This window comes from Moschus berezovskii, chromosome 21, assembly GCF_049115385.1.
Source record: "Moschus berezovskii isolate FMDL1 chromosome 21, NW_MosBer_1.0, whole genome shotgun sequence".
Lineage (NCBI taxonomy): Eukaryota > Metazoa > Chordata > Mammalia > Artiodactyla > Moschidae > Moschus > Moschus berezovskii.
The window spans coordinates 29,954,393-29,977,349 of NC_142480.1; the positions used below are offsets into that span (position 1 = coordinate 29,954,393).

The 22,957-nt window shown below is 38.4% G+C and overlaps 1 protein-coding gene across 2 annotated transcripts in view; it reads left to right on the top strand.

Moving 5' to 3' along the window:
- The window catches only part of PRKD1 (protein kinase D1), a 360,671-nt gene that overhangs the window by 289,142 nt on the left and 48,572 nt on the right, over positions 1-22,957 (top strand). For both annotated transcript variants that reach the window (XM_055418185.2, XM_055418186.2), the window contains 6 exons: positions 9,865-10,075; positions 11,516-11,593; positions 13,387-13,591; positions 17,869-17,992; positions 19,768-19,845; positions 21,115-21,394. In XM_055418185.2, coding sequence (XP_055274160.1) covers positions 9,865-10,075; positions 11,516-11,593; positions 13,387-13,591; positions 17,869-17,992; positions 19,768-19,845; positions 21,115-21,394 — 976 coding nt within the window. The remainder of the gene's footprint in view (positions 1-9,864; positions 10,076-11,515; positions 11,594-13,386; positions 13,592-17,868; positions 17,993-19,767; positions 19,846-21,114; positions 21,395-22,957) is intronic.

The following is a 22,957-nucleotide window of genomic DNA, read 5'->3' on the forward strand; positions in this document are numbered from 1 at the left end:
TTCACTTTCTCCTGCATTGAAGGCAGATTCTTTACATTCTGAGCTACCACAGAGGCCCACTATGAGAATATGTATCCCTAAAATCACTGTTCTTGAATTTTCCACATGATCTGCTTACCTTCCAGTTCACATTCTGTATGTAGATGAACTATGACAGTCAAAGCCCGCTACTTGTTGACATGCAAAGTTATTTTCTTCCTCAGTGGAAATACTCCATTTTTATTTTATGAATGTATAGCATGTGACATTAAGGTTACACTGCCCTCAAGTTTATCCTTATGGAGAGGTGGTCTTATGTTTCCCCTTTCCTCCAAGAACCCACAGATTTACAGGCTGTAAGTAACTGACATTTTGGAAGAACAGTGCATGCAATTTGTAACAACTCTCCAACAGGTCCAGTACTCTCCCTGGAAGAGGTGGATTGCTTAAGAAAATAGTTAGATTCCTTTATCCTTCATTTCTGTTTACTTAGAAAGAGTGAGGCAATATAAAAGTTAATGTAACTTCCAAGACTGCTTTAGCACTCAGCAAGTCCAGATCACCTTGTATTTTTAAGAGATTATATATTTTATTAGTGTGAAACCTTTCACAAATTGCTTCAAACATTAAAAGTGGATTCTCTACTGTGAAACAGCATCCATCACCTCTGAGCAGGGGGTATACTTTTTTTCTGCCCTGTAGCAGTCCTTTTCACTGTTTTGAAAAGGTGTTGATTAGATTTTGTTTATGCTATATATTTAGGGTATCCAACTGAGTAGCCAAACTCATTTATCTGCACACTTGGCAGCTAGTTCCAGACCTATAGAGTTAAAATTGTAACAGAATAGCACCAAACAATTTAAAATTCACCAAACACCATACCCTCCACTCAGTGAATTACAGGGCATGGCACCAGAGTGTTCATATGTGAACTCCATTTCACAGGGGTGTTGAGACTTCCCTGTTGCCCAGGAACTGCCCTGGAAAATCCCAGATTCCCCATTTTTGAGACGAAATACTCATCTAAGTGTTGTGGAAAGACGTCAATCGTTTCTTTTCCCTTCATAAAATAACCTCAGACTAAGCATTCACTGTCATGTTTCACAAGTAGTGATGATGGGTGAGGTTAGATAATCATCTCCAAGTGGGATAAACAGACTTCAGAGTATATAAAAGAAATCTCTAGTCAGTCCAAATACTGGGAGGACTGAATTTTCCTAAACAGAATTTTGGCTGCTAATAATAGTTAACATAGCCATTACATGGCAAGACTCACTTCAGGGTCCACACCTAGTACCTCTTCATCAGGAAACTCCTTTTCTGAATGACCCTGTCATCTCCACCATGGAAATGGTTTATTTTTTCTTTGAACCTGGATGCATATGGGCACTTATTCTGTGTGAGGCAGCTTTTCAGAAGTTGATGATATGGTGATGTCAAGTTCCCATTCTCATGGAACTTATATTCTACTGAAGGGAGATGGTTTTGTTTACCTAATAAACAGGTAAGACAAGTTGTAGGCTGCAGTAATTGCCCTGGATGAGAAAGTATGATGTGCCAGAGAGTAAAAGAGTGTGGAAGGGATGTGGGCAGGAAATGAGGTAGTCTGGAGGCCTTTTGGAGAAGGTGATATATGACCTGGAATCTGAAGAGTACGTACAGCAGAACCTAAAGAAGGACAGGGCACAGGTTAATAATAACAGTTATGTTGTGTCCAGAATTCTGTTGGGCAGTAAGCTTATTGGGCACAGAGACTGTTACTGACTAATCTTTGTATGTCCTATAGCATCTGACTTGACCCTCTGGGTAGAATTTGTCCTGGGAAACACTTGTTAAATTAGGTAGATCCATCTTGATAGCAGGAGGGGCAAATTGTTATAAGGCGCTATTCTGCCCAGTTCTTTGATAATCAAAAAGGCTAGATCTTAAAATTTCAGTAATAAAAGGTTAATGTTTGGTTGGCTTTGTGTCACATAGTTGTGCTTGTATCTTTTAAGCATGACAGCAGCTGGATAGGAAAGTAGGCAGGCAACTGAGTGATACTTAAACAATAGAAGTTATATATTCTGCTAGTCAATGTTCTGGAACACATGTTTGACTCTGATGCTATCCTCTGAGCACAGGCAAACTGCTTGAAAGTCTTTTCTGTGGTTAAGGTTAAATGGTTCACAATATTTTCACAGTGCACTTGACATGTAGAACATACTGTTGCTTTGTTATTCTCATTTCTATGAACTCTTCTTTCATGACTTAAATGAAGGGCAGAAAATATTTTCTATTTTTATATTAGTATAAAATCAGGGGATATGAGAGCTGGGAGAGACTAAGAAAAGAGGAAGCAAGCCCAGAACAAGACTACCTGAGTTCATGGTTCTGCATTTTACAGGCTGTATGATCTTGGGCATATGATATAATCTTTCTATGGTTCAGTTTCCTTATCTTTAAAAAACCTGGTGATCATGAGATTGAAATGAGTTGATGAATTTACATAAAGTGCCATGAAAAGAATCTGGTACATACAAAAGTTATAGAAAGTTGTTTTATGTCTTTATCTAATCCAGAAGTCTCAAACTCCTCCCCATGACCAGATTTATTCCACAATTCAGTTGACTGTTTCATAATTTTTTCAGAGTCACTGATATTTAGAAATAAAGTTATTTCATAAAGCACCTAGATTTTCTGCTTCTTTTGTAAAACTAAAAAAGCTGAAAACATAAGGCTTTTATAATCACATGACAGCCATTAGAAGTGTTTGAGCCATGGCCATCCCTTTTAAACTGAACGTGTGTGTCCTCTCCAGTTTTCCATAATCTCCAACATTCTCTGTTGCATTCCTGACAAGCATTAATATTAACAGCCTACAGGTGAATATTTGAGCTTTCCACCTGTCCTCTTTTTAGAGCAGAAAGGTTATGATAGATATTGTATACATGTTGTATATGCCAAGTAGGGATGAGGAGTAGGCAGACAAGTCCAGAGAACAGTTCTGTTGATAAACACTGCTTAGTCAATTGTACTCTCTCAAAATTGAAATTCTGTAGAGCAAGTGTGTTGGTGTTACAGTGCATGTAATATTAATTTTTTTTAAATGCTTGCATTAGCAGTCTATATTTTGAACATCTCTATTGAAATGTCTTACCCATTATTTGCATACATTTATTTCTTGAAAACATTCATTATTGTTCAAGCATTGCTTATTACTTACATTGCACCAGGTTCTTCTTTCTACTAACAGAAGACAAATGTGATTAAGACACTTTCCTTCCCTTAGGAGCTTACTGTGTAGTGAAAAGTGTAAATGTGAAAGTGTTACTCACTCAGTTGTGTCCAACTCTTTGTGACCCCATGGACTGTAGCCTACCAGGCTCTTCTGTCCATGGAATTCTCCAGTCAAGAATACTGGAGTGGGTAGTCATTCCCTTCTCCAAGAGATCTTTCTGACCCTGTAGTTGAACCTGGGTCTCCTGCACTGCAGGCAGATTTATTACGGTCTTTAGCCACCAGGGAAGCCCCACTGTGTTAATGGTTAAGACCAAAAGGAGTCCTGAAAATGATAAATCCAGAAAGAGACATCAAAGTGTACACAAAAGTATTAACTTTTCCGTTTCTCTTTAACTCAGTAGGAATTTATGTGACTCCAAATTCAGTCACCATTATGGGTCTATGAAGTGGATTTTAGTTAATAAACATAAATATTTTAATACTGGATAAAGTTTCATTTGAATGCTGTTATTTATAAAGTGACTTTTATCTCTTAGGAAATCTTATTTTTAATTTTTACATAAATGACAAGAAACCACAAGTAAAGGCAGTTTTTCCTCTCTGTTTTTTAGATTTACTAATAAAGAGAATTCATTTTGAACTGTGAAGTGGAATATACCTTGTTCGGAAATTGTTTCAGAGTCCTGTTGAATGTTTAAAGATGTGCTGGCAGTTGGAGTTTCCATAATGTAATCTAAGCAGTCATTTCCTGGGAGGGTTCCAAACTTGCCGAGTCATTATTTAATATACCAGGTTAAAAAACAGATTCAGTGTCTAGAAAAGCAAGATGCATTGTCTCTATAAGTAGGTGTTCAGTGCATACAGTTTTAACTTTGGCAGTCGTTTCACATGAAACACTGTTAACATGTGGATGGTACAGACACTTCAGTAAACCACAGTCTTTAAAAACATTTTAATCTCTAGAATCTCTAATATCTAATCTTGGCTTTAAAACTCAGCTTTCATCATTTTTCTGTTCTCATATTCTCTCCCATTCATGACTGTGATCCTTCTTACAATGAGATTAAGAGAGATCTTTATACTTTTAATCATTTGTAATTTGCCCAATCAGATCATTGACATCAGTCCATACCAATACCGTGTCATACAGTGATGTCAGCTCTCAAAAACGTTTCACACCTACAATTTGATCCAAACTCCTCCACTCAGGAAAAGAACAATACATAAGACCAATCGCTAATGTAAAAATATTAATTTTTAGAAGCACATCCTCTTGCTTGTGCTTACCATAATTATAAAGAAGAGAATGTTATATCTGTTCAGAGTTTTGAGCCAGTCATTGCTCTACACATAATAATGAAGTAGAATGAAACAAAGTGTTGCTGTTTGCTGCTCCCTTTCCAAAACATTTCAACTTTCCTCTCTATTCCCAGGGAGAAAAAAAAAACACAACACTCATTCTGCAGATTGCCCAGGTTCACCATATACACAGTGCCAGACTGGAACAGCAAGTAACAGTGGAGATTAATTTAAACACCATTTAGTTAAACTAGTAAACCTAGTAAAAACTTCACTAGTGTTGATAGGTAAGCTAGAAATTTCTCTACCATAATTAAAGATCTTACTTAAAAATGTAAAGTAATGTATTTATAATGATTAAGTATACAAATATACTTCCTTGGTGGCTCAGACAGTAAAGAATCTGCCTGTAATGCAGGAGTCCCAGGTTCGATCCCTGGGTCGGGAAGATCCCCAGGAGAAGGGAATGTCTACCCACTCCCGTATTCTTGCCTGGAGAATTCCATGGATGGAGGAGCCTGGCGGGCTACAGTCCATGGGGTTACAAAGAGTCAGACACTGTTGAGCAACTAACACTCTCACTTCACTTAATACAAATATACAAGTACATAAAAAATATTAAAATGAAGTAAGTTAATGAAGAAATACAATGATACCATATCTCTTTACTTTGTATAATAATGCATGACATCCATGTACTGTGCTTAGTCGTTCCATCATGTCTGACTCGTTGCAACCGTGTGGACTGTAGCCCGCCAGGCTCCTCTGTCCATGGGCTTCTCCAGGTAAGAATACTGGAGTGGGTTGCCATGCCCTCCTCCAGGAGATCTTCCCAACCCAAGGATCAAATCGAGGGCTTCTGCATTGCAGGCAGATTCTTCCATAAAAACTAGTTATTTAAGTCAGCATTACCCTTTGAATTGTAAGTCTGCTTTCCTATTGAAATTATCTTAAAGTCCAAGCTAGTTTAATTTAGATCAGTGAGATTTTTAAAACTATCCTCTATTTCTTTTAAAATTATTAACTTCTGAATTTTTGCCTACACTGTAGCTTAATGCATCAAACAAAAATTATGGTAGTGTGGATTTTGGGCATCAGTTCAGTTCAGTCACTCAGTCGTGTCCGACTCTCCGCGACCCCATGAATCACAGCACGCCAGGCCTCCCTGTCCATCACCAACTCCCGGAGTACACTCAAACTCATGTCCACAGAGTCGGTGATGCCATCCAGCCATCTCATTCTCCGTCGTCCCCTTCTCCTCCCGCCCCCAACCTTTCCCAGCATCAGAGTCTTTTCCAGTGAGTCAACTCGTCGCATGAGGTGGCCAAAGTATTGCAGTTTCAGCTTTAGCATCAGTCCCTCCAATGAACATCCAGGATTGATCTCCTTTAGAATGGACTGGTTGGATCTCCTTGCAATCCAAGGGACTCTCAAGAGTCTTCTCCAACACCACAGTTCAAAAGCATCAATTCTTTGGGATCAGCCTTCTTCACAGTCCAACTCTCACATCCATACATGACCACAGGAAAAACCATAGCCTTGACTAGACGGACCTTTGTTGGCAAAGTAATGTCTCTGCTTTTTAATATACTATCAAGGTTGGTCATAACTTTCCTTCCAAGGAGCAAGCATCTTTTAATTTCATGGCTGCAATCAGCATCTGCAGTGATTTTGGAGCCCAAAAAAATAAAGTCTGACACTGTTTCCACTGTTTTTCCATCTATGTCCCATGAAGTGATGGGACCAGATGCCATGATCTTAGTTTTCTGAATGTTGAGCTTCAAGCCAACCTTTTCACTCTCCTCTTTCACTTTCATCAATAGGCTTTTGAGTTCCTCTTCACTTTCTGCCATAAGGGTGGTATCATCTGCGTATCTGAGGTTATTGATATTTCTCCCAGCAATCTTGATTCCAGGATTTTGGGCATATATACCTTCAAATAAAATTTACATAAAAATGGAAATTACAACTAATAACATTCCTAAAATGGTAACTGAATGTGAATTATTAATCAAAATGTATCACTAATTCTGAAAACCCTTAGAAGCATTTTATTTGCTTTTATATTATTAGAAAGGATGATTGGCAGGATTCCAGAAATGATGGTTGTTAAACATTTATGTAACCAATGTTATATAGATAAATATTATAAATATAAATTTATATTATAGGTCAATGGCCTTATTTCATAGGATCTTATTTTTATGTTTATTTTACAATCTCATATATAAGCGAAGCTTTTTATTCACACTTTGAAAAATGGATAAATATTTCAATAAGCATTTATAAAGTCATAAGATAGTAACGCAGTCTTCCTTTTTTGTCTTAGCTCTTAATTTTGCTGCATAACAGGGAAAAGCAGACACATAGAATACAGTTCAATCTCCTTCTAGTAGTACATCAGTTACCACATGCATGCACCCCATCTCATGATTTTAAAACTTCACTTTTTCATTTAGAAATAGAGGCCGCATTGAAATGACTGATTATATTTGGAACTGTAAGAAAAGGGAATCATGAGAATGTCTGGTTGTGTTGCTAGTTGATTTTAAGATGCCATAAATGACAAGAGGACCCTTTGATAATGTTGTTAAAATCTTAAATTGCTATCGTATCTTAAATGCTATTAGTCTTCATTTTGACACTATAAATCTACAGTTTATTGTTATTCAGTGTCAAGGACTCATTTGGCTGTGTGAATCTCACCTTTGCCTGAATGTGTAGTACAGACTCAGCCACAAAATAACAGCCAGTTTCTTTTCCCTAAAATCATGTAACATTTTAAAATTTCTTATGTAATCCTGCCTTGAAGGTAATAAATGAAATGACTTCTCAGGAATAGTTCTTGTTCTTGTAGTTTATGGTAGTGTTCATGTGAATGTTACTGTGTTGGGTGAGAAGAAAACAATCAACTTTATCTGATTGCCTCTTGCTCATCTAAGTGAATTTGCTCCATGGTATACTGAATAATCCAACATCAAACTGGCTTTGTCTACACAGCTTAGAATTAAGTCTCTTTAAGTTAAGGAAAATAACTGAAAAGTAATTTGGTTAACTTTTCATACGATTTTCCAAATTTGAGAACATTGTAAGTCTGCTAAGAAAGTGTGACAACAGATCAGCTTTTATTTTGAGTGGTGAAACTTTCCAACTGTGGAAAAATACCGTTTTTCATTTTAGTGTACTTAAAACTGGCCCATTGGATTGTTAAAACAGGGACCTAACCCAATGAATTTAATTATTTTCCAGTAAAATTAAATTCCATTGAAAGTATTTATTCAATATATTATGATTCTGATTTGGCAAACTTTAGACTCATTTTTTGGAGAAGGCAATGGCAAGCCACTCCAGTACTCTTGCCTAGAAAATCCCAGTGATAGAGGAGCCTGGTGGGCTGCAGTCCGTGGGGTCGCTAAGGGTCGGACATGACTGAGCGACTTCACTTTCACTTTCCACTTTCACACATTGGAGAAGGAAATGGCAACCCACTCCAGTGTTCTTGCCTGGAGAATCCCAGGGAAGGGGGAGCCTGGTGGGCTTCCGTCTATGGGATCACACAGAGTCAGACACGACTGAAGTGACTTAGCAGCAGCAGCAGCAGACTCATTTTTAAAAGCTCCCATGATTTCTCTGCAAGAGTTGAGCCCTTCCAGAATAATTCTGCTTCATAGTTTTTTATGGAATTGAAGTTATAAATGTAACTGTAGACATAATATCCCTAAGTAGAACCTCATTTCAAATTTCTTTTTATTGCAGCTAGTGAATCTGTAAATCAAAAATTTCCCATTTGATTCAGATAGACACTGAAAGGGATAGAAATTGTATATATATATGATTTTTTTTCTCATCTTTTCAGTAATTACCCAAATTAGAAATTAACTAAGTAAGGTGATAATACAAGGACTCTAGAAGCAGACAAATGTAGATTCATGTTTTGACTGTACTATGTACTTGCATTTAACCCCAAAATTAGATGCCTCAACTATAGATAACAAGGCCTGTCTTATAAGGTACCTAAAACAGTGATTATTCAGAGTTAATACTAAGTTAAGAGCTTAATAAATGAATTATATAATTATAATGACTATTAAAAAGTAATTCAGTTCTTTTATTCCAGTGATGATTATTTCTGATGATTCCCAAGTACATTTCCGTGATATCAAGAGATACCATGAAATTGTTCAAAAACACTGGAAACACAGTTCATTTTAATTCATTATTTTTTTAAATATATATATACTGAGCTGATGATGTAATTACAAAATGAGAAACAGGAGTTTACAGAGGTATAGTTGTAACCAAAACATTAATATTTGTGAGTCTTATATAATCTAGTAGTCACTGTTTCTCAATTATATAAATGATAATGTAAGTTTAACCCTACTTTTATATGGTTGAAGAATAATTTTAAATTATATATTTTTTTTTCTTGGAGAAAATCCAAAGAAACTATCGGCCCTTTTCAGATGAGGTACTGTATGGGACAGACTGGGGGAATTTGCTTTTCATTTATTATCCTCCTGAATTTCTTATATTTTATACATGTGAATCTTTAGTAAGTGTCAATGAAATAGTATATGCAGTGAGATTTAGAACCATATTTTGGTTTGCTTTCAACTTTATACTTCTCCATTAAAACTAATGAAACTAAAAAGCTGAAAATTATTTTAAAGTCCCAGATATCCAGTTCAAATATTCTGATCTCCAATTCTGTTTTCAGATGTAAAAGCTAAGTACTCAAGTAAGAAGTAAAGGGGAAATAAATTACATTAATAAACAGAAATATTGTTTTAGTTTATTCTCTGACATTCTTAACAATCAGTCCACTAAATACAATAGTAAAACAAAAAGCAATTTAAAAATACATAAATATATATACTTTGGCCACCTCACGTGACGAGTTGCATCACTAGGAAAGACTGGTGCTGGGAGGGATTGGGGGCGAGAGGAGACGGGGACGACAGAGAATGAGATGGCTGGATGGCATCACCGACTCAATGGACATGAGTTTGCGTGAACTCCGGGAGTTGGGAATGGACAGGGAGGCCTGGCGTGCTGTGGTTCACGGGGTTGCAAAGAGTCGGACACGACTGAGCGACTGAACTGAACTGAAATATATTATGCTGTGTCAAGGTCACTTGCATCTTACCGTATCACTCTGGGAACACCACTACTATCTAAACAGCTGGATGTGTTTTATTGGGAAAATGATTTTTCTCTTTGTGTTAGTTTTTCTGCACTAGTGCCTTGGCTCAGTAATAATGTGAACCTGCTGTTGAAAAATCAAAATGAAAATAAAAATACGTAAACATATAAATCAGTCTTTTACAACTCATTGTCCTCTGTTGTCTTTCTAACATATAGCAAAAGTCGCCATCTGAGTCCTTCATTGGTCGAGAGAAGAGGTCAAATTCCCAGTCGTACATTGGGCGACCCATCCAGCTCGACAAGCTCTTGCTGTCCAAAGTTAAAGTGCCGCACACATTCGTCATCCACTCGTATACCCGGCCCACTGTGTGCCAGTACTGCAAGAAGCTTCTCAAGGGGCTCTTCAGGCAGGGCCTGCAGTGCAAAGGTAAGGGTGACTTTGCCACCAAGTATTTGTCACCAGCCAACACTTGATCCTCATCCATTTGAAATTATTGTTTTCCTCATGACTTTTCTTTCTAGATGAATGCTTGGTTTTAATATTTTCTTTTAAAATCATTGTGATTACATCAGCACCAAATAAAACAGCCTTCAAGGCTTCCACCTCCTCCTGACAGTTTCAATGGAGCTAGCCCACTGAGATAATACATGATGGATGGATGGCTAAAAAACCTACCCACAGGCAGCAGTGAAGCCCATGCTGGATCTTACCTAAGCGTTCTTCAGCCTCCCATCTGGACCAGGGAGCTCCTCAACCTCACTCGCCCTGATTCTTGCACCCTACTGGACATGCTTATTCTAACATCTGTGATGGTGCAAGCTCTGTGTAGACCTAAGGGGCCTCATTAGATTTGTGTTAACTGCAGTACTCTCCCTGAAAGTGTGCTTGCTCTTACAATAGCAGTATGCTAATAATACTTTTCCTAGGCTGATAGTGAAGCATCTAGAGAAAGGGGTGTGTTTTCTAATTCACTCACAGGTCAGTATAGATGAACGGCTTACCCTTACTTCCCCCACTGCCTCAGTGGCCTTCCCTGGCTCAACCTCTGTCATTTGTTCTCTGTTTCCTACTCTGGCCTGGAGGGACCAGCCAGAACTTGCATGGTTAGCCTCATCTCAGACAGGCTTCCTGACCGCCCTTGTTCCTTTGGATGCTGATCCCAGGTTGATTTCTGTGGACATTCCCTCCTCCCCTCACCATATACAAATAGCTCTCCACCTTGCTTCTCTGGCTCTGACCCTAGCCTCCCTTCTGATCATCATCTAACCTTTCCCCTGTGTCCATACTTGTGGTGGCTGATAATGGCCTTTAAAGGTGCCCTAGTACTAATCCCCAGAACCTGTAAATGGTACCTTCTTTAGAAAGTGGGTTTCTGTGGATGTGATTATTTGAGATGGGAGGTTTAGCCTGGATTATCCAGGAGAGTTCAATGTAATCACAGCATCTTTACCAGACAGAGACAGGGATATTTGACACAGAGGAAGACAAGGTGACATGACCACAGAAGCAAACATTAGAGTGATGGGGCCACAAGCCAAGGAATGCCAGCCACCATCAGAATCCAGTCATCAGCATTCTCCCCTGGAGCTTCTGGAGGAAGATTTTGGATTTCTATCTTCCAGACCTGTGTGAGAATAAATTTCTGTTGTTTTGAAAGTGAAAGTGTTAGTCGCTCAGTTGTATCTGATTCTCTGCAACCCCATGGACGGTAGCTCACCAGGCTCCTTTGTCTGTGAAATTCTCCAGGCAAGAATCCTGGAGTGGGTAGCTGTTCCCTTCTCCAGGGGCTCTTCCAGACCCAGGGATCCAATCTGGGTCTCCTGCATTTGTTGTTTAAGCCACCAAAAATAAAATCATTGTGATTAGATTGCAGATTCAACTGTCACAAACGCTGTGCACCAAAAGTGCCCAACAACTGCCTTGGTGAAGTGACCATTAATGGAGGTAGGTAAAAGGTCAGCCTTCTCTCCCTCTTAAGGCATGTGTCATATAGGACTTAGTGGGATTTTTTTTACTTTTGTTTCCATTCAGATACTTGTGACCCAGTAAATTACAGCCTCTGTCCTACTTTACTGTAGAAAAGTACCCATCATTGTGTTATGATAAAGACCAGAGATTTTCTGGATTTTTACATGGTAACCCACTTTGTGCTGAAAACATGAATATCCAGGATTTCTTCCCCAACTCCCTTATTTTCTACACCTATCCTAGTTCATTCAGAAATGTAGAAATTGTTGTAATGTCTGTAAGTTATCAGTCTTTTCCTCCATCCTTTTTATTCCAAGCATTGAGACAGAAGTTAACTTTTATTCCCTGTCGGTCAAGAGAAGAATCAGAGAAATTGACTGACCAGAAACAGTTGCCTGCTTTCTTCATCCATCCAGTTACTATTTTCATTGTGTATGTGCTTGTTAACAGGGATCTTTAATAATAATAAAAAGAAATTTAATTCAGTCAGTTAAAAGCTCCATATCCTTTTCTATATTGAGGAATATTTCTTTGGGGAGATTTTAATTGCACAGATTAAGTTTGAAGGAATCCTAACAAAAATGGTGTGTTCTAAAGAAACAGCTCTCATTTTCTTCTCTGGTAGAATTCCTTATGGATTCTGAACAAAACATTTGACACAGAGTCCCAGACTGACTTTTCCCATAGATAGTAGACTGCATTAGACTTTCAGCCTGTTATCAGATTGTTGATTCCTCAGAGAAGAAAACTGGTGATAAAAGATTGGAGAAACTGGTTGAGTATTTCTGTGTTGCTAAAATCCTGAAGAACAAGTGATTATCTGTGTTCTCCACTCTCTTCTCTAGAAGAAGAGAAAGCTCTCTAGGAAAACATTCCCATAGTACTTTCTGGCTTTGCAGTGCTGCCAAAGATAAAAACTTGGCAGTCTTCCCAGTTTAAGTGGCATGTGGTATTGATTTTATTCAGGCCCAGGAAATGTCAACCTGTACTAGATAACTGGAACCAAGGAGAAACAGTATAGTTTTTGTTATATTGATTAATTTGAAATTGCATTTTTCCATACAATCTAAAAAATGTGGAAAAGTGTGCATTTTCCAAACTTGGCAGGCTATTTAAACCATCAGCCTTAAATAGGCTCTCATCAGTCTATTTTCTAATTTTAAAGTAAGAACTTTATTTTAGTAAGTAATTATACTATATTAGCATCAACTGTATAATGGCAGGATTCAGTATTATTTCAAATATCAAATATTTATTTGATAGTTATTTAAACGCTCCTGTTTATGTGACCAATTTAATATATTGAAATTCATGATTTTAAAAGTTACTGGAATATCAGGAGTCAGTGACATTCAGTGTTCTTGCATGTGAAAGTTTCCCACATCCTCCCACATATTTATTTTTCCCCACCAGGGTGCTGTGCTACTGAAATACGATTAGATTCCTCTTCACTGGTATCACTTTGCTTCCTAGCACTTTGTTTTTGTATCACCCTTGGCGTCCTTCCAAGACTCCCCATGATGTTTTTATGCTTCTAGGCTTAGGGGCCTAAAAAAATGAGCATCTACTTGTAAAATTATATATTTATCCTCTCATAAATTCAGATACTTATGAGCTAAAGTTTAAAAGGAAAGTTAAAGAAAAGAATTATTCACATGACTATATTTTTAGGGCTTCCAATTGATTTGTTTTAGGATTGCCTAACTTTCTTTTAAGTCTTGGCTCTTGGATACTAGGCTTATCTTCATGGGTGCAAAACAATTTTGTAGATTTGCTTAGCCCTGGGGCAGAGTCTGACATAGTCATGGAAGAAGGGAGCGATGACAATGACAGTGAAAGAAACAGTGGGCTCATGGATGACATGGAAGAGGCAATGGTCCAGGATGCTGAGATGGTGATGGCCGAGTGCCAGAATGACAGTGGGGAAATGCAGGATCCAGACCCGGACCACGAGGACTCCAACAGAACCATCAGGTGAGGGTGCACTCCCAGGCTTGGTCAAACAGGCTAACCCCAAGTGGTATTTGCTTTTTAAAGCTCTGATATTTTAATCTATTATAGAGAAAACTTAAAGTTGTGTTTATAGGCATACCTGGTTTTATGACTTTATTGCACTTCACATGTATTCCATTTTTTTTTTTTTAAACAAATTGAACCTCTGTTGCAGCCTTGGGTAGGGCACACCTTTCAGTACCATTTTCCCAACAGCTTTTACTCACTTTGCATCTCTGTGTCACATTTTGGTAATTCTCTCAATATTTTGCACATGTTCGTTATTATTATGTTTGTTAGGGTGGTCTATGTTTAGTGAACTTTGAGGTTACTATTGTAATTGTTTGGAGGCACCACAAACCATGCTTGTATAAGACAGTAAGCTTAATCAATAAACATTATGTGTTATGACATCTCTACCAGCCTGCCATTTTACTGTCTCTCCCCATCTCCTCAGTTCAGTTCAGTTCAGTTCAGTTCAGTCGCTCAGTCGTGTCCGACTCTCCGCGACCCCATGAATCACAGCACGCCAGGCCTCCCTGTCCATCACCAACTCCCGGAGTACACTCAAACTCATGTCCACAGAGTCGGTGATGCCATCCAGCCATCTCATTCTCCGTCGTCCCCTTCTCCTCCCACCCCCAACCTTTCCCAGCATCAGAGTCTTTTCCAGTGAGTCAACTCATTGCATGAGGTGGCCAAAGTATTGGAGTTTCAGCTTTAGCATCAGTCCCTCCAATGAACATCCAGGATTGATCTCCTTTAGAATGGACTGGTTGGATCTCCTTGCAGTATAAGGGACTCTCAAGAGTCTTCTCCAACACCACAGTTCAAAAGCATCGATTCTTCGGCGATCAGCTTTCTTCACAGTCCAACTCTCACATCCATCTCAGGCCTCCCTATTCCCTGAGACACAACAGTATTGAAATTAAGCTAGTTAATAACCCTACAATTGCTTTTAAGTATTCAGATGAAACATTCATGTGTCTCTCATTTTAAATCAAAAGCTGGAAATGATTAAGGTTAGTGAGGAAGGCATGTTGAAAGCTGAGAAGGGTCAGAAGCTCAACCTCTTGAGGTAAACCATCATCCAGGTTGTCGATGCGAAGTAAAAGTTCTTGATGGAATTAAAAGTACTACTCCAGTAAACACATGAATGATAAGACAGCAAAACTGCACTGTTGCTGATGGAGATAGTTTAACCTTGATAGAAGTTCAGACCAGCAGCAGCATTCCCTTACAGCAAAACCTAATCCAGAACAAGGTCCTAACTCTTTTCACTCCTGTGAAGACTGAGCAGTGTGGAAGATGCAGAAGTAGAGTTTGAAGCTATTAAAGATTGGATAAGCCATCACCTTAACATAAAAGTATGAAGTGAAGCATCAAGTGCTGATGTACAAACTGCAGCAAGTTACCAAAAAATCTAGCTAAGCTAATGAACATAGCTACACATAACATTTTCAAAATAGACAAAACAGCCTTGTATTTGAAACCAGTGTCATCTAAGACTTTCACAGCTAGAAGATGAAAGCTTCAAAGAACAGGCTGGCATCAAAGCTTCAAAGGACAGGCTGGCATCAAAGCTTCAAAGGACAGGCTGACTCTGAAGCTGGTAACTTTAAGTTGAAGCCAGTGCTCATTTACCATTCTGAAGAATCTTACAACCCTTAATGATTATGCCAAATCCATTCTGCTTATGTTCTGTAAAGTGGAACAACAAAGCCTGGATGACAACGCATCTGTTTATAGCATAGTTTACTGAATATTTTAAGTCTACTGTTGAAACTTGTTGCTCGGGGAAAAAAATTCCTTTAAAAATGCTGCTGTTCATTTACAATGCACCTGGTCACCCAAGACCTCTGATGGAGATGGGCGATAAGATTCTCATTGTTTTCATACCTTCTGACACAGCATCTGTTCTACAGCCCATGGATCAAGAACTAATTTTAACTTTTTTTATTTTTGGAGATACATTTTGTAAGATTGCCGTATAGATAATGATTCTTCTGATAGATCTAGACAAAGTCAAATGAAAACCTGAAAAGGATTTACTCTTCAGATACCATTAAGAATATTCATGATTAATGAGAAGAGGTCAGAATATCAACATTAACAGGAGTTTGGAAGAAGTTGTTTCCAAACATCATGGATGACTTTGAGTGGAGGAAGTAGCTGAGAACTAGAATTAGAAATGAAACCTGAAACTGTGACTGCAGTGTCATGATAAAACTTTAAGAGTTGAGCAGAGGAAGTGGTTTCTTGAGATGGAATCTACTTCTGATGAAGATGCTGTGAAGATTGTTGAAATGACAACAAAGGATTTAGAGTAATACTAGTACACGCGTTTAGTTTATAATGCAGTACAGAGTTTGAGTCCAATTTTGAAAGAAGTTCTGTGGGTAAAATGCTATAAAACAGCATTGTGTGCTACAGGGAAATCATTTGTGAAAGGAAGCATCAACTGATGTAGCAGACTTTGTTGTGTCCTATTTTTAAAAATTGTCACAGTCACACCAGCTTTCAATAAACACCATCCTCATGGGTCAGCAGCCATCAACAATAAGGCAAGACTTTCCACCAGCAAAAAGACTACATCTTGCCCGAAGGCTGAGATGATGGTTAGCAGTTTTTATCAATAAGCTAATCTGTAATTAAAGAATATACACTGACTTTTTTTAGGCATAGTGCTATATAACACATTTAATAGACCACAGTATAGGGTAAACATAACATATATACACTGGGAAATCAAAAAATTCACATGACTTGCTTTTTTGCCACGTTTGTTTTATCTCTGTGGTCTGCAACCAAGCTGAAACATGTCCAAACTTTTCCTATAATTTGTTTATAAATGAGTTGTGTCCTGTAGAGGAAGCTCCTAAGTTTGGAGCCAGGCGGTCGGGATTCCCTTGGAGAAGTGTAGCTTGCATCCTTTCCTGGTATTGCCTCGTTCTTTGACCCATTTTCCTTTGCATGTGAGGGTTACACATACTTGCAAACAGAAAACTTACTACTAAGTTAATATTTATTCAAAGCTTGTTGTGTGCAAATACATAGATCAGGGATCAACCTTAGCAGACACCATCTATTTTATAGTTGGCCCGCAATGTAGATAACATAGGTTTGATCCCTGGGTGGGGAAGATCCCCTGGAGGAGGAAATGGCAACCCACTCCAGTATTCTTGCCTGGAGAATTCCATGGACAGTGGAACCTGGTGGGCCACAGTCCATAAGGTCAGTTAAGGGTCGGACACGACTGAGCCACTAACACAAGAATCACATATGTCTGGACCTTACTGTTCATAATTTTGTTTCAGAAGAGTGTGGAGTTTCATATTTGTGATTTGATTACCTGTACTTTTGTAGATGATCCCCATTTTTTATATTAGTGGTCAGCACACTGTAGCCAAATCAGTCTGTTGCCTGTTGTATTATAAAGTTTTATTGGAACATAGCCGTGCCTGTCCATAGCTATGGCTGTGGCTGCCTTTCCACTATAATGGCAAAGCTAAGTATTCTGCAGAGCCTGAAGTGTGTATTACCTGACTCTACAAAAAAATTCATAACCAAAATTGTTCTTGAGAGGAGAGCAATAAAATAATTGGATTTTATTTCATTTAATAACATGAGAAATATTTTTCAAATACTGGAAAATGCCTATGCCCCACTTTCTTTTGAAGATGAACATGTCTTTAGTATCAAAATATTGATGGCACGTAGGTGGTGGGTCAGTGAAGACACAGAGATAGAAAAGAAGGAGATGAAGGAGGGGCATAATTCCATGAGCAGCAGTTATTTAAAAGACAGTTTGAACAGCAAATTCTAATTTTTGTGAAATTACATAGAGAGAGACTGAAATTCATGTTAACATATTATGTCTAAATGATTTATATTGTAGCTATAATATTTATTAAGCAAATGATAATTCACATGTGACTGAACTGTGGCCTCCGTACAGTATGATAGTAATCTATCCAATGTTTACCCCAATACTGAGCACCAAGTGTTTAGTTCACCTGAAAACCTAGGTGCTTACTGTTCTGCTCAGGGATTGTTACAATGTACATATAAAGCACCTCTCACTCTTCAGAGCAATCCAGAGTCTGAACCATGGTACTCTGAGAATACCTTTCACTAAAAATGGGGTTTGAACTTTTCTTTTGCCTTTCACTTTGAAATAGATGAAATAAGGCTTTAGGCAGGAAAAGAAGATCTGTATCTAAAGACATTTCTTTCTTAAACCATTTTGACTTTTCAAGTCCATCGACAAGCAACAATATCCCACTCATGAGAGTAGTACAGTCTGTCAAGCACACGAAGAGGAAAAGCAGCACGGCAATGAAGGAAGGCTGGATGGTCCACTACACCAGCAAGGACACACTGGTAAGAGCCACACCGAGCTCTTGTCTCGTCTCGTGAGCTTTAATCAGAGGAGCTTTTGGTGCTCTGTCAAGACTGTGGGATATCTGGGTTAGCAGGAGCGAACCTTAGTGCAGGCAGGGTACAGGATCAGGGGAGAATATTCATAGTCTCTGAGTGTTCCATGCAGTTGAGCAAACAACTGAGTTAGAAAAGACTGTAGACAGTAATCTCAGGGAAACAAAGTCATTTCCCTGTATTACTTGAGATGATTCCCAAACAACTTGAGTGTCTACCTGTCTTTTTATAGCAGCTGTGAAACTTTCAGAATGCTCATCTGTGATTCAAAAAAAAAATTTGAGCACTGGCATTTTAGGGAGAGAAAAAATGATAACTGTTATATGCTTCTTAAATCCTTAAGTGTTCACTTAGAAATTGACTTATTCAGAAACATAGTAACCTTATATTTTATTAGATAAAAGACAGCCCATTTAAAATTTTTATTATACTCTGAGTTTCTCACTACTACTTATTTTCCTAATAGTTGATACATGAAGTTGTGCATGTATTGATGTATGTTTCAATTAAACTAACTGACCTTTAGTAATAAACTTCTTTCTCAGCTATTGGTGTTGTTTTCCTCATCACCTCCTAGCCATAGAATTCCTATCATTTCTTTAGGTAAATGGACACCTATAACCTAACAGCTATGTCTGTAATCTCAACCTTCTCTTCTGGAGAGAGCTTTACATGACTTACTGTAGGACTCAACTGAATTCCATCCAGTCTTTCCTAGATGTGGTAAAATATTTGAAGTGTATTTAGTATATTTGACTGGTGTAAGATAGGTTGTGGAAGAGACCAAGAATAGTATTAGGACATTTTAGTCTGAAAAGAAGAAATACATGCATTCATGCAGACACTCAAGGACCTGATCACCCAATCATGGATGTTTGGATCTGCAGTAAACTTAAGAGAAGGGAGAAGGAAATGGCAACCCACTCCAGTATTCTTGCCTTGAGAATTCCGGGGACAGAGGAGCCTGGTGGGCTGCTGTCCATGGGGTCGCACAGAGTCAGAGATGACTGAAGCAACTTAGCATGCATGCATGCATGCATTGGAGAAGGAAATGGCAACCCACTGCAGTATTCTTGCCTGGAGAATCCCAGGGACAGAGGAGCCTGGTGGGCTGCCATCTATGGGGTTGCACAGAGTCGGACACGACTGAAGCGACTTAGCAGCAGCAGCAGGAAGCTTAAGAGAAAGGCAAGCTATTGATGCATTCCTCTAATGTTAGGTTGATGCCATGGAGTCAGCCTTGCCATCCTACTCAACATTCTTTAGTTCTGCTGTGCCATCTCTAATGGAAGCCAGAATGCCTGGCTGGATCACCATGGCATGCCTTATGTTCTAAAACAATAGAATATAAATATTATATCTCCCATTAAGCCCTTTTATTACAGTTATTAATCCACCTTTAGCTCTTCAAGCCATAAAATAAATTTTAAAATGGTGTTTTCTATTTATTCTACTTGCACTAAGTGCCAGGCACTGCTGTAGGTGTTAATACATCGTCTCCTTTAATATTTATAACTCTCAAATGTAGGCGCAGAAACTCACTACACATTTGCTGAATAGACACCTTCTAGAGTCTTGAAATTGTTAGTCTTCCTCTTCCAAAGGCCGCACACTTTCCCCCATCAAATCTTATGCCCCAGTGGGGAAATATTTTGATTTTATCTTTCTTGGATTTTTTTTTTTAAGTTTTTAAAAGATACTGTATCAAACTTCTGTTTCAGCGGAAGCGGCACTATTGGAGATTGGATAGCAAATGTATTACCCTCTTTCAAAATGATACAGGAAGCAGGTACTACAAGGTAAGTGTGACTCTTTCCTTGACTGAGGTCTCATGCCCCCTCTTGCTTTCCTGTGGGAATGTAGAGTATCAGAAATACAAAATTACACCCAACAAACATGACTCTTCTGAAGCTTGCTCCAAGAGATTTTTGTTTTTTCTCTATAGCTTTTAGATTTGGGGGAAATCAGGTTGTGAGCTGATTAGTCACCTGTGAATTTCAAATTTCACTGTGGAATGCTTCTGGCCCCATGGGATGGTGGGGGAGGGGGAGAAGAAGCTTAACTGTCTGTTTTAGCAGGGATGTGTGATTTAACTAGCAAGTTCAGGGTCACAGAAGATTAGTGAAAAGTCAATTCCTAAAGTCTGTTCTATCCAGCTTTCTTTGTTTTGTTTTGCACTGGTAGTCCTGCAAATATGTCACCAGGGGTTAAGAAACATTGTATGATTCCTCCATATATTTCCAATATCATAAGGAGCACTTTCCACTAGAAAAATAATTTGGCAGCTGTTTTCATTCTGCCTCTCTACATGAAATAATATAGATGTCACATAACATATCACCCAGTGAAACACGGTTCCAAAAGAAATTTAGAGTGAAAAAGTATATATTTGCTCCATCAAGAATAATGAAGGCTCAGCGATAGTAGGTATTGTTCTCCATGGCCCCTTTCTACAGACCTAACAGAAAAAGGAAACCTCTTTAACTTTTAAATTAAAAATTTGTTTTAGAAGTCATCGTTTCTTAAAAGTTATTATTTCTTCTCCATCCTAAAAGACAATGTGGTGATTAATTTTTTTAATATCAAAATTGTCTTAAAAGTAACTGCTTTTAAAACCACTCTATGTGGTGTTCCTCACTAAAACTATTCATGTGGCTATATTATTATATTAACATCTATCAAATCAAATTACATGATTCATTTTCAGTGCCTTAAAGAACAGTTGAAATTTAAAAACAGCTGTGCATACCCAAATGCATTTCAAAAGGGTTGTGATTTTACCTCACAGTTATTAAAATTATCATTTATAGTCTAAGACTTAGATTTTGATGCAGGTTCAAAATTATTCATATTTATTCTTATTGTATGAACATACTAAAAAGCCACTTGAATTTTTCTGGGAAAAGGAGATGACAATTTTATTTTTGTGTTTTTCTGTTTCTTATAAAACTGTTTTATAGAAATGATAACTGATTATAATGTCATTTCTTTCCTGTCCCTGGCATGAATTTTATTTGAAAGTTTTATCCTTTTGATAAACTCCATTTAGTACACACTTTTTTCCACAGGAAATACCTTTATCAGAAATTTTATCTCTGGAACCAGCAAAACCATCAGCTTTAATTCCTAGTGGGGCCAACCCTCACTGTTTTGAGATCACTACAGCAAACATCGTGTATTATGTGGGAGAAAATGTGGTCAACCCCTCCAGCCCACCACCAAATAGCAGTGTCCTCACCAGTGGTGTTGGTGCCGATGTGGCCAGGATGTGGGAGATGGCGATCCAGCATGCTCTTATGCCCGTCATACCCAAGGGGTCCTCTGTGGGTTCGGGAACCAATGTGCACAGTGAGTCTGCTAGTTTTCTGTCTGTCTTTAGAACAGGTGAAGAGAACCTCTTTAGGGATGTTTAGTTTATTGGAAGACCCTGATACTGGGAAAAATCGATGGCAGGAGGAGAAGTGGGTGACAGAGGATAATATGGTTGGATAGCATCTCCAACTCAATGCACATGTGTTTGAGAAAACTCTGGGAGATAGTAAAGGACAGGGAATCCATGGGTTCACAAAGAGTTGGACATGACTTAGTGACTGAACAAAGAAAAAAGGGGGGTCTCCAAATAAAAGCTACTGCATATACTAAGGTATTTCATTCATTAAATTATCCTATATTAAAAATTTGAACAGATGCATGTCAACCCATTATATCCAATAATAGCAGAAACTTGGGCTACTGGTGATAAAAGAAGTAGTAATCACATTGGTGATAAAAGGAGAAGTAATCTTGTCAACTCGAGCTTGACTGGAATGCCAGTTTTGCTATTTGCAAATCTGAGTTAACACAAGTCCTCCAAAACCACCGAATGTGCTACTCTCTGAAGAAGACTTAGTGTTCAGAGTACTTGTTGCTGCTGCTGCTAAGTCGCTTCAGTCGTGTCCGACTCTGTGCGATCCCATAGACGGCAGCCACTAGGCTTCCCTGTCCCTGGGATTCTCCAGGCAAGAACACTGCAGTGGGTTGACATTTCCTTCTTCAATGCGTGAAAGTGAAGTCGCTAAGTCGTGTCCGACTCTTAGCGACCCCATGGACTGCAGCCTACCAGGCTCCTCCAGGCATGGGATTCTCCAGGCAAGAGTACTGGAGTGGGTTGCCAGTGCCTTCTCTGTGCTCAGAGTACTTGGAAACTCTTAAATCATTTTTTCCCAGGTAGATCTCTCTGTTCATTGTAGCATGAGATAAATTTCACCAGAATTCAATCAAGATCAGAAATGGAGGATGCATTTTTGAAAGATATTTTAAAGTATCTGTATACAAATGTCACTTAAAAATCTCATAATGGCTATTAATAATAAAGCCTGTGGCAAAGAACCCTCTGTTTTCACATCACGGTGATCTGATGATCTGTGATAGATTTGATTTGTCACAACTTTTTAGTTGATCTCTACAAACAGTGTACATATTGCATGCATGCATGCTAAGTAGCTTCAGTCATGTTCAGCTCTGTGCCACCCTATGGGAATAGCCTGCCAGGCTCCTCCATCCATGGGATTCACCAGGCGGGTTCTTTACCACTAGCACCACCTGGGAAGCTCAGTATATACTAATAGGATATATATGCCTATTTGAGTGCTAACCATTTTATGTGAGATCTCTGTTTTTAAAATAACCCCAATACGTGGATGTTAATGTTTTGCCTGCTTTATGGGTAAAGGAATCAGACCCTAGTAGCATTAAGTTGTTTCTGCTTGTACCAGAGTTAAGAAATGGCAAACCAGAATTTGAACCCATATCTTTATGACTTCCAACTCTAAACTGACAAAATACTATTATTTTTCAAAGCCAAGTACAGAGTAAATCTGTAACTTTAAAAGCAAACAAATATTCTAATAGGCATTTTCTTAGAAAAATCTA